This window comes from Schistocerca nitens, chromosome 10 (genome assembly GCF_023898315.1).
Source record: "Schistocerca nitens isolate TAMUIC-IGC-003100 chromosome 10, iqSchNite1.1, whole genome shotgun sequence".
In the NCBI taxonomy this organism is placed as follows: Eukaryota; Metazoa; Arthropoda; class Insecta; order Orthoptera; family Acrididae; genus Schistocerca; species Schistocerca nitens.
The window spans coordinates 39847458-39860279 of NC_064623.1; the positions used below are offsets into that span (position 1 = coordinate 39847458).

General features: G+C 46.5%; 1 protein-coding gene across 1 annotated transcript; it reads left to right on the forward strand.

Moving 5' to 3' along the window:
- Positions 1 to 1670: 1670 nt before the first annotated feature.
- LOC126210452 (cuticle protein 16.5-like) lies at positions 1671 to 12399 on the forward strand. The gene is made up of 3 exons (XM_049939683.1): positions 1671 to 1799; positions 8112 to 8799; positions 12146 to 12399. Exons 1-2 carry the CDS (start codon positions 1788 to 1790, stop codon positions 8757 to 8759), a joined length of 660 nt encoding a protein of 219 aa, XP_049795640.1. The 5' UTR covers positions 1671 to 1787; the 3' UTR covers positions 8760 to 8799; positions 12146 to 12399.
- Positions 12400 to 12822: the final 423 nt, after the last annotated feature.

Here is a 12822-nt window from a genome sequence, read left to right on the forward strand (position 1 = left end):
AATTGTACTATTTATCGAGTAATCGAATTACAACGGATTTCTTTTGGAACTCATGTGGATCATCTCACACTTTTCGTTAAGTAGCGTCAACTGCCACCTGCCACACCATACAGCAATCTTTTCTAAATCGCTTTGCAACTGATACTGGTCTTCGGATGACCTTACTAGACGGTAAATTACAGCATCATCTGCGAACAACCTAAGAGAACTGCTCAGATTGTCACCCCGGACATTTATATAGATCAGGAACAGCAGAGGTCCCAGGACGCTTCCCTGGGGAACACCTGATATCACTTCAGTTTTACTCCTTACTTGCAGCCAATGAGAAGGCTAAATATATTGTAGGGTAGTAGGACAGGCACGAAACGTTGGCTACAGTGTTGTGTTCTGACAGTGAATATTGGCGCTCCTGAAGATTAATCCCAACACATGGTCTGAAACGTCTACGTACAGAAGGAAGACGCGAGATTAGCAACGAACGTCTCCTGCTGAACGATCCTAAAGGTTTCCATCCTTGCAGTTAATTCACTCCTTAGGTGCACCAAATGAGAAGGCCAAATATACAGTAGGGCAGGCATGGAACATCGTTTACGATAGAGTCCTTACAGTTAATATTGGTTCTCCTGAAGATTAATCCCAACACACGGTCTGAAAGGTCCACATGCAGAAGGAAGACGCGAGATTAGTAATGAACGCCCCCTGCTGAACGATCCCAAGGTTTTCATCCTTGCAGTTAATTCACTCCTTAGGTGCAGCCAATGAGAAGGCCAAATATACTGTAGGGCAGGCATAAAACGTTGGTTACGGTATAGTGTCTTGACAGTGAATATTGCCTCTCCTGAAGATTAATCCCAACACACAGTATGAAACGTCGACATGCAGAAGGAAGACGCGAGATTAGTAACGAACGTCTGCAGCTGAATGACCCTAGGTTTTCCATCCTTGCAGTTAATTCACTCCTTACTTGCAGCCAATGAGAATGTTAAATATACTGTAGGGGAGGCATGAAACGTTGGCTACAGTGTAGTGTTCTGACAGTGAATATTGGTTCTCCTGAAGATTCATTCCAACACACGGTCTGAAACGTCGACGTGCAGAAGGAAGACGCGAGATCAGTAACGAACGTCTGCAGCTGAATGACCCTAAGGTTTCCATCCTTGCAGTTAAATCACTCCTTATTTGCTGCCAATGAGGAGGCTAAATATACTGTAGGGCAGGCATGAAACTTTGGGTACAGTATAGTGTTCTGCCAGTGAGTATTGGCGCTCCTGAAGATTAATCCCAACACACGGTCTGAAACGTCGACGTGCAGAAGGAAGACGCGAGATTAGTAACGAACGTCTGCAGCTGAACTACGCTAAGGTTTCCATCCACACCAGAAGCTATACAGCAGAACACAAGCCCGCTAGCGGCTGCTCGCCGGTCGTACGTGTGTGGTCTCAGAGTAGATATTTCGCCTGTGCGTCCGCGCGGTGCCCTCGCAAAGGCAGCTGTTGCACTGACCGTGGCGAGGCCAGTCGGGCGGACGCCGAGTGACCGAGAGTGAGAGTGGAACGCCGCGCAGCAGTGGGCGTCGTCTCCGCCCCCCGCCCCCCTGCCCCCCAGCGGTGGCCCTCCTTGCCACACCCGCCACAGTGTCCCGTAAGAGGCGATGGCCCGAGGGCAGCCGCCCCACTCTGCCCGCGTTCCGCGAGTATAAGAGCCCGCAGCGACCACCCTCAGCTACACACAAGTCTTCACAGCTTCATCCGTCCGCAGCTCTGCAGCAACAAAACCTACCCGCCAACATGAAGGTTCTGGTAAGTCACCGTTCACAAGCTCTTCGATACTTCTCCCGGCAGCAGATCACTAATCTGGCGTTTCGAACATTTCACCCATCGATGTCATCAGGCGAATAATGTTCTGAACATATACTCCGTGTGAGTCGTCCATTTCATGCAGTCCTTTCGCATTATACAATAACGTTTACTTCAAATTGTCAGGTGAAACTATTTCATACGTTGCTACGACCTCTACCCCAATTGGTTTCTTAGAGTAGCTCTCCGAACAGCTCTCTTACGCAAGTCAAGAGCGTTTCAAACATATGACCAATCTCCATCTTCAGGCCAACAAAGCATTGAAAATCCACTTTAACTGGCATGTACATTTAATCCAGACTTCTACCGTCATGCTTCAATTTCACCCACATGAAAGATCTGAACACTGGAACTTGAGTTAGCAACAAACAGTACTTTTCTATGCACGGTTATAGTCTTAGCTCTACTTGCCTCTTAGAATAGTTTTCTGAACACCTGACAGCTATTAACTGAGTCCGGAGCGTTCGAGGGATCTGCCTCACCAATAGTTTGAACACTTGCTCTGCGTCGTCATCAGATAATATTTAACTTGCTTTTATAACAGCAGTCTGCAGCTCGTGGTCGTGCGGTAGCGTTCTCGCTTCCCGAGCCCGTGTTCCCGGGTTCGATTCCCGGCGGGGTTAGGGATTTTCTCTGCCTCGTGATGACTGGGTGTTGTGTGATGTCCTTAGGTTAGTTACGTTTAAGTAGTTCTAAATTCTAGGGGACTGATCTACATAGATGTTAAGTCCCATAGTGCTCAGAGCCATTTGAACCAACCATTTTTATATCAGCTCTCCGGCCAGCAGGCAACTGTTGCATTAGACAGGAGCATTTCAAACATTTGAAGAATTATTATCTTCAGGCAAACAAATATGTGTTCATACATGTTTTCTTGCTCGTACGTTTCATCCAGGCCAGTCTCATTGTGCAATAATCTACTTTAGCTAGACAAACATTTCGGACTTAAGAATCATTCTCATTATCAGGTGATACCTCTCTATATGTGGCTCCAACCTCTGATGCTTCACGTTCACTGTGTAAGCATGGAGGTGAAAGTATACACCAATAGGAGAGTACACTTCGGTATAGTCTATATTTGATTTAGAGTAAGAAGCAAGTCATTAAAACTAAATAAGCGGCGCTTTGCAATGGGATATTAAATGTCAACGTTACATCTGCTTTAGCTAAACAGACGTTTCGCACTTTAGAATCATTCTCATTATCAGGTGATGCTTCTCTATATGTGGCTCCAAGCTCTGATGTACTTGCTTCACGTTCACTGTGTAACCATTCAGGTGGAAGTATACACCAATAGGAGAGTACACTTCAGTGTAGTCTATACTTGATTTAGAGTAAGAAGCAAGCCATGAAAACTAAATATAAGGCGCATTGCAATGCGATAGTAAATGTCAACTGGCTATTGTGGGAAGTGTGAAAATTATAAGAAGCACTTTGAACAACACAATATTCACTTTGTCAATTTACAAAAAATTAACAAACATCGTGACTTTCATGCCCGGCATCATAATCCAACAAAAATCCTCTAACATAAAAAAGTACCGTTCCCTTTCTTACTGCCTTTGAACAGTAGAAATGTGTTTACGTAACATATCTGATATACTTGATACATCAGTAGCCACTCCGCACTATTTTTTTAACTCATGTTGCACTCTAAATTTCGTCAGTCTTGTACCCCGTCATTCACCGTCGCATTTTAGTTTGAAGTTCCATTCTTCTGAGGAAGTTTCGTGTTTCCTCTTGAAACATGACATGGCCATTTCCTTCAACGTTAACCAGCCTTCAACATGTTCATGTTTCTGAAGCGTCGTGATTCGCAAGCTACAACCACATCATCTCCCATACTTGTAGCTGAGATACGAGAGCCGGCCAGAGTGGCCGAGCGGTTCTAAGCGCTCCAGTCTGGAGCCGCGCGACCGATGCGGTCGCAGGTTCGAATCCTGCCTCGGGCATGGATGTGTGTGATGTCCTTAGGTTAGTTAGGTTTAAGTAGTTCTAAGTTCTAGGGGACAGATGACCTCACATGTTAAGTCCCATAGTGCTCAGAGCCATTTGTACCATTTTTGAGATACGAGAGAATTTGTCGGAGAGGTACGCAAAAATCACTCTGCACTCCTACGTGGCCGTTGTTATTCACATCTGCTGAGTTGTCGGGCCGCTTGATATTCCTCCCGAAACCTCTTGAGCACTCGACGTTTCGAACCCTCTGCTTGAATCTTCTACTGGATTCCACTGGTGTCCCTGGCTGGCTGTTGTATAGGGAAAACTGTTCAGCCATCCAGGGGTACCGTTGGAATTCTGAAGAAGTTTCTACCAGAGGGTTCGAATCTTCGAACGTTGAATAAGTTGAAATCAGACCCGGGCTAGCGATTCAGTAGATCATCAGATACGTAAATCGTCTGCATGTTTGATCCGTGGGCTTTAAGAATTCTTTCATTAGTTCCTGTTTGATGTGTCGTAGTAGAAGAAGGTTGTTTTCATTCTGCACATCACCTTTCCGCTCATTGCACATCCCCACGTAGTCATATTTTGTAGTCACAAAAGCACTCGAAAAGAACAGGTACACAACTCGTGCAGCCCTGTAGTATATTCAGCACCATGCATGAAGTTTCAGTTTATTACTAATTTATCCAATCAAACACATTTTGCAGAAAATAACCAGATATATCACTGAATGTGCCTGCAATATCATGTAAATGTACGACACATAATTCGGGAGATATGACATCATAAACAGTGAGCTGTCGTTTTGAAATTTTTAATAGTCTGTGGATGAATAACCCTAAACTAATAAAACCAACATAAAGGGACTTCTAGTCTTCAAGCATAACTGTTTTACACGCATGACGTAAAATGTTTATCAGTAACTCAGACTTCTGAAGTTCTTATATACATGCGTGTTCGATTCTTTAATGAAACAGCTTGCAGGCTTAATGGTTTATGGAGATTCACCTACTCTCCTGACAGAAATACGACCGATGTGTGACTATGAAATTAAACCGAAAAGCAGAGGCGGAAACGAAACTTGACTGATTACTGTGCACGACGAAAATGTACAGAGATCACATTATGGTATCAGTCACACTTGGAAATCTTGGGGCAGAGGCTAGAAGAGTTTAGACGAATGTTTCAGCGACGGGTAGGGAGCTACGGACCGAGTATGCGTTGCCGTGTGGGATACCGCCAGCAATACGTGTGATACGTCACAAGCCCAGCACGTAGGCACGCTTCAGTAGAACCCTGGATCACAGCGGATTGGCGCGTCACGACAGGCTGTAACGCCTCACCACTATTCCGATGGCGAGTTAGCGCAAAGCGCGGCGGACTCGACCCATGTACCTGTCGATGATGAGGTGAAGCTCTGCACTTATGTGGGGGAAACAGACGGGGGTTGACGGGATCCGATGGACTAGTGACACCCATACAGTCCAGTGATGCGAAAAAGGCAGAACTAAGGTGCAGGATACTTAAGTATTCTCGCAGATAAATGAAAGAATGGTAGATCCCAAACAGGTCTAGCCATCGCAACTCCTTTACAGATACTCTACTACAGGAGATGGGATTTATCTACATCCGCATTCCAAAGAGGAGAATGGTGGAGTGTACTTTACTTGTATCGTATTTAACCTTTCCTACTCTACTCGCGGATCGTATGTGGGAAGAAAATCTTATGCGTCCCTGTGAGCCAGAATATTGTTGTACGTTATGGTCATTACACAACAAGTATATTGGAGGAAGAGATGTTTGACGAATGATCACTGTAAAGCAATCCTGTTTCTCGTAACCTCTTCCGTTTTTGAAGGTAAAATCTTCTAGGATGTTAGGCCACATCAAGTCCCTCTTCAGTTTCTACCTTACACAGTTCGACGTTTCGCCACCTCTGCTGAATTGTTCTTCAGGATCTTCTGGTGTCCCCGGTCTAAAGACTGGGACGCAGGGGCCGAAACATCGACTATCTAAGGAAGAAATTAAGGACGGCCATGAGGTTGCCTAACAGCCTATAAAATTTTACCTTCAACATCAACAACCATGAAAGCTGCCTGTATTACTACACTATGAGCCAACTAACCAGCGACGAAGAGTGCATCTCTCCTCTTGAATACCGTCTGCCTCTTCAGTTTATTCCTCATGGTAAGGATCCCAGATCGGCAAACAATCTCAATAATTGATCGAACGAGGGTTTAGTGAGCTACGAAGGGTGATCAGAAACTAAGGTTACAAGGCCCATGTTCCTCGAATTTCGTCTGTTGTGGAGAAATTAGAAGTCGGCAATGGCAAATCAGCACGACGTCAACAGATTTGAACACAGCTCGAGCGCAGGAAACGCAAAGGCAGGATTATTAGCAGGAGGGCACATTCAAATTCCTCCTATAAAGTGATAATTTCCTAAACGATTATGGAGACTATGATGAAAAAAAAACCTAATGTTCTATCGATTTCCTGTATTTGTTGTACCAAATAAAATGTACATGTTTGGTTGCAGGTTTCTTAGCGTTAGTTTCCGATTACCAGGCGTATCTTTCTCGAGCGTAATAACATCCCCTCAGGATTCTTCCAATAAATCTGTGCCCTTACATTCGTTCCTACACGGCCAAATGAAGGTAAACTATGGCGAATTGTGAACTGTCGTCAAAGGGATCATCTGCGACCTACACGAAACATTATGAGAAATGACAGTCACAGTCACTCCTACAAGCGATCCGACATCTACAGTAAATCGAATTCTTTGGTCTTGCAGGCTGAAATTACAGCAGAGCCGCCATACCATATGCAATAAAGAGATTCCAGTATGGAGATATCAAAACGAAGAAAAATGCAGGTGTCCCTAAGATAGGACAATAGGACATAAAGTATTCATCTACGAGTCCTAAATTTAAATACCGGGAGCCCCCTATCACTGTGTGGCGAAGGGTTTTTGTTTTGTCATTATGGTATATCCCATTTTTCCGTTTCAGTCGCAAATTATGAGCGATAAGAACGTCTGTTAGTATTTTACCTGTCTGAGTCCGAGTTTCCTGGTTTTCCCCAGTAACTGTCATTTCGCGAGATGTAAACCTCCTCAGCCTGTTCCATTAATACAATTTAATAGGGGGTCCAGAATGGCGAGCGTTTTATGAGTTATATATTCTGTACGTAGGACCATAAAAACTTTTTGCAATGTGCCTGGGCTCATGATAACCTAGATAAAATGGACGAGTTCTTAAAATGTATTCTCAATGCATTTTTGCCTGAAGATGACGACCGATCGTGTGTTTGAAACGCTCCAGTCTCACGTAAGAGAGTTCATCACAGAAATCTGAACAGGAAACTTGTAAATTTACCAAAAGATCTTGTATCCCTTTAACACTTCTCTTTTTGCAACATCGCTATGTGATGCAAAATGGAATGGACTACTTGAATCACGTGTTAAGAGAAGCACAACGGGAAACCGCACTTCATGCCATACTTAATAAGCGCTGTTTGGAATGCAGTCTCTTTCGGTGCATTTCACTGATGATCAACCGAGTCATAAGCGTCGTGTTGACGCAACATTTCTTCGGAACTCGCCTGAAGGTAGCTAGTACGAATCTCGTCGAAACGTTGGGATAACACGATACCTCGACCCGATTGATAGCCTGAGAATATTTCATCGGTTAACATGTGCTGTCTACCTGATAACACTTTCCGCTGAAGATTTCTGAGCACCGTCCATCGTGTAGAATCGCCAGTGTAAGTGGTGCACTGCTAAGACACCAGGGTCGCAATCAAGGGACGACTGTTCCAATCCGGACATGTGGAGTCAGGTTTTTCCAGATTTTTTTTAAATCGTTCAAGAAAAATGTTCTAATGGTTCCATTGAAAGGGCACGGTTGATTTCCTACCCTCCCTCGTACCCAAAGAGAGCTTTTGCTTCGTCTCTTATTGCCTCGTTATTGATGGGAAATTCTAAACTTGAGTGCTGTAACCTTCAAACAAAGTACACATCGCAGGAATTGAAGTCGCTTCCGCTACAACTTGTGCCACACCTGTCTAGCACACTTTACTTCTTGTGCAGTGCCTTGATAAAGTTTACGTACAAAGTTTTATTACTATGTCTATGGTACGGAAGACATTTTCTTTCTGATCAGTATCATTAATGGAGTCAACAATCGACAGTAAATCATGGTACTAATTCGAGTTTGCACTGTGTTTGTTTGCCTGCGTGTCTCAGAGAGAGGATCACCTGCATAGATGCAGCAGATTACTTGTAACTAAGAGACGCCTTATTGCTTGCAGGCTATTGTCTTCCTCGCCCTCGCCGTAGTTGCCTACGCCGAAGAGGCCGCTGAGAAGAAGGAGGCCGCCCCCGAGGCAGTCGCTGAGGAGAAGAAGCAGGAGAAGCGCGGTCTCCTGGGTCTGGGCTACGGCGCCGCCCCCGCCATCGGCTACGCCGCCCACGGTATCGGCTACGCCGCCCCCGCTGTGAGCTACGCCGCCCCCGCCGTGAGCTACGCTGCCCCTGCCTACGCCGCGTACGCCGCCCCCGCCGTCGCTAAGGTCGCCGCCCCCGCCGTGGCCTACGCCGCCCCCGCTGTCGCCAGGGTTGCTGCTCCCGTCGCCAGGGTGTCCTACGCCGCCCCCGCCGTGAGCTACGCCGCCCCCGCCGTGAGCTACGCCGCTCCCGCTTACGCCGCCTACGCCGCCCCTGCCGTCGCTAAGGTCGCCGCCCCCGCCGTGGCCTACGCCGCCCCCGCCGTGAGCTACGCCGCTCCCGCTTACGCCGCCTACGCCGCCCCTGCCGTCGCTAAGGTCGCCGCCCCCGCCGTGGCCTACGCCGCCCCCGCTTACGCCGCGTACGCCGCCCCCGCCATCGCTAAGGTGGCCGCCGCCCCCGCCCTCTCCTACGCCTCCTACGGCTACGGACACGGTCTGGCTTACCACTAAATGCACCAACAAGAACAGGATGTGCCACTTCACAGTTCAGGTGAGTTCAAAAAACGGACAATACGTGGAGAAATCATTTAGTCTGAGACCCACGAATTACATTACCATTTGCAAGTTATGATACAACCAGATGCTGTATGTCCTCACTTTCCACTAACGAGGTAACAGTTTCATCAAATATGTACGTCACCATCACCTGCAGTTGCATTTTCCCAGGTGCTGAGTACAAACTCCGCGTCATCTTCCTATGAATTAATCTCCTGCAGTTGGTACCGTCGTCCAGTTTTCAACATGTCCTTCTATATGACGTCAGTCGATCTCCTTCATTTCACTTTCCTCCTTTACTCGATCCCTTCTTGGTTGTTCCAATTTGACATGTGTCGTGTCCACCGAGGCTGGATATTTCGGGCGCTTCTCCGCTAGTCCACTTTCTTTTTGTGCCATGGACGTGAACAACTACATATGCGATACCTGTAGTCCTATTTCTAGTTTCATCGTCCAGTGTTCCTTCTATCAGCACAATGCCTTCTTTATAGCGTCCAACCAAAGTATTCTAGATCTTCCTGCCCACTGACTGTTTCCAACTTCTCTCTCCACATTTAATCCAAGTGTCCTCACGGGTACAATCCTTACCATGAGCCCAAACCTGTAGTGTCTAAATGTTTTTCCTCGTTCTACTAGTGCTGTCTTGACAACAGCTATCTCACCCTCATCTCTTCTCAATTGATCCAATTTGTTTTGACTGTGGACCTGAAGTACTTGGTCTACGACACCTTTAGTCGCGATGATTCACTTTTTCGAGGCTGGGGATACCTTTGAAAATCACTGGGTTAGCTCGATTTAACATTCTCGTAGATGCAAGAGCTCTTCTGTACCCTACTGGACAACTTCTTTCAAGGCTACATTGTCGTGAGAATTTACACTTCCAAGCTACGCAGAGTTTTCCACATTCTCACCAGATACCTAATCAGTGTCATTGCTGAGAATATGGCCTCACTTATTTTGAGACATTATTTTATTTTGAGATTTTATTTTGTTTGTCCAGCCTCAGTACTAGCTCAGTTTCTGTCGAGACCAAATACGTTGTATTCCCACATGGTCCTTACTAGCATTTTTCAAACAGACGAGTTATTATAGCCGGAAAGTATTCTCAGAATAACTGAAAAAGTGGCTGGGACACATTACATTAGCTCAGACATCGGAAGAAACCAAGGGCGTACTACCTACAATAGGAACACGCTTAGTAAAGAACTTTCGGTGTTTAGCATTCGAGTAAATGACACCTTTAACTTTTTTATGTGTTGAAAATTGACTGAGACACAAATAGAATGTTTTGATAAATTTGATGTGCATTTGTAAACACTTTCGCATTGAATATGCAGACTATTTCGTAGCCGTGGTTATGAAAGGATACTCCCAAGCTCGTATTTTGGCAGTTTAGCAGCTCGAATTGTGTAGTTTTATGTTTTACTCTGTAAGTAAAACATATGCATTTAAGGATGGCCGTGTTTCTTTCACATCTACTCAACTGGAAGGCAAAACAAATGTTGTTAACCAACATTCTTCACCTGTTGACACTCGAGGCCTTCTCCCTTGACCCGACACACTCTGCTGTTCAGTGTCATACTTGTTTCACATAACGCTACTAATACTGGCAAACACACACTGTGCGTACTACGTAATTCTGAACTCCATGTTGCGATCTTGATGCTCTTTACCAGATATGTTTCACTTCATGTGCGTATCACTGATATTGGCAAGCTTCTAAGGATAACTACACTCCTAGAAATTGAAATAAGAACTCCGTGAATTCATTGTCCCAGGAAGGGGAAACTTTATTGACACATTCCTGGGGTCAGATACATCACATGATCACACTGACAGAACCACAGGCACATAGACACAGGCAACAGAGCATGCACAATGTCGGCACTAGTACAGTGTATATCCACCTTTCGCAGCAATGCAGGCTGCTATTCTCCCATGGAGACGATCGTAGAGATGCTGGATGTAGTCCTGTGGAACGGCTTGCCATGCCATTTCCACCTGGCGCCTCAGTTGGACCAGCGTTCGTGCTGGACGTGCAGACCGCGTGAGACGACGCTTCATCCAGTCCAAAACATGCTCAATGGGGGACAGATCCGGAGATCTTGCTGGCCAGGGTAGTTGACTTACACCTTCTAGAGCACGTTGGGTGGCACGGGATACATGCGGACGTGCATTGTCCTGTTGGAACAGCAAGGTCTAGGAATGGTAGAACGATGGGTTCGATGACGGTTTGGATGTACCGTGCACTATTCAGTGTCCCCTCGACGATCACCAGTGGTTTACGGCCAGTGTAGGAGATCGCTCCCCACACCATGATGCCGGGTGTTGGCCCTGTGTGCCTCGGTCGTATGCAGTCCTGATTGTGGCGCTCACCTGCACGGCGCCAAACACGCATACGACCATCATTGGCACTAAGGCAGAAGCGACTCTCATCGCTGAAGACGACACGTCTCCATTCGTCCCTCCATTCACGCCTGTCGCGACACCACTGGAGGCGGGCTGCACGATGTTGGGGCGTGAGCGGAAGACGGCCTAACGGTGTGCGGGACCGTAGCCCAGCTTCATGGAGACGGTTGCGAATGGTCCTCGCAGATACCCCAGGAGCAACAGTGTCCCTAATTTGCTGGGAAGTGGCGGTGCGGTCCCCTACGGCACTGCGTAGGATCCTACGGTCTTGGCGTGCAACCGTGCGTCGCTGTGGTCCGGTCCCAGGTCGACGGGCACGTGCACCTTCCGCCGACCACTGGCGACAACATCGATGTACTGTGGAGACCTCACGCCCCACGTGTTGAGCAATTCGGCGGTACGTCCACCCGGCCTCCCGCATGCCCACTATACGCCCTCGCTCAAAGTCCGTCAACTGCACATACGGTTCACGTCCACGCTGTCGCGGCATGCTACCAGTGTTAAAGACTGCGATGGAGCTCCGTATGCCACGGCAAACTGGCTGACACTGACGGCGGCGGTGCACAAATGCTGCGCAGCTAGCGCCATTCGACGGCCAACACCGCGGTTCCTGGTGTGTCCGCTGTGCCGTGCGTGTGATCATTGCTTGTACAGCCCTCTCGCAGTGTCCGGAGCAAGTATGGTGGGTCTGACACACCGGTGTCAATGTGTTCTTTTTTCCATTTCCAGGAGTGTATATACACTAGAAACCTCAAACTATCTTCAATAATTCACAGTAGAGAGAACAGGTCCAATTCAGTTAGCATACAAATGTAGTCCATTGCAAAATATAAGCCTACGTGATAACGAGCTGGTGGTCTTTAGTGAACTCAAAGAGCGTCGTAAGACATTTCGAAGTTAAACCTGACGATTCCTTTTTGCTTTGTCCGCAGAATCCGCAGTGCTGTTGGCAAACCGGATGGAGCCTCGACGCTGCCGCCACGGAGTGAACTCTCCACCAGACTCTTCCTTCACTTCTCACCAGTCGTCGTCAACAACTCCCTTCCATCAACTAATTTATTGATTCCATCGCTGCGCCCAATGAATAACAGTCACTCACTGTTGTGCACGCTTCTTCAAACCCCGTCGGTGGTCTTGCGACCTTCGGCGCGATCTTTTTTCTAGGAATAAACAATATAAAAATATATATACTCCGTTATGTTTTCTTTTCCCCTTAATCCTCCACCAACAGTACACAGCAAATAAACTGCACACATAATCTGACATTAAATACTCATACATACCGATGCTTGTACCAAAAATTTTAATCAGTTATAAATTAAGATAGAAGTATCGAACAGAGTCCTCCATAGTCCGGAAAGGGACTTAACTGTTGCGACAAAATTTCTTATAATAAAACGATTGATCTATTTCAAACATCCAGTCAAGAGGAACTGAATTGCATTGGTGAAGAATTTTGTGGTTTAAACTGACAGAAAGAAGAAATAGAGTGACAATTTGGTGCGACACAGACTGGGAATAGTCTAGTAATGTAAGTGTGGCTGATGAAAATGGTAGAGGGAGACCAAGGCTTGAATATAGTTGCTGTTTACAGGGAATATACAGTGAT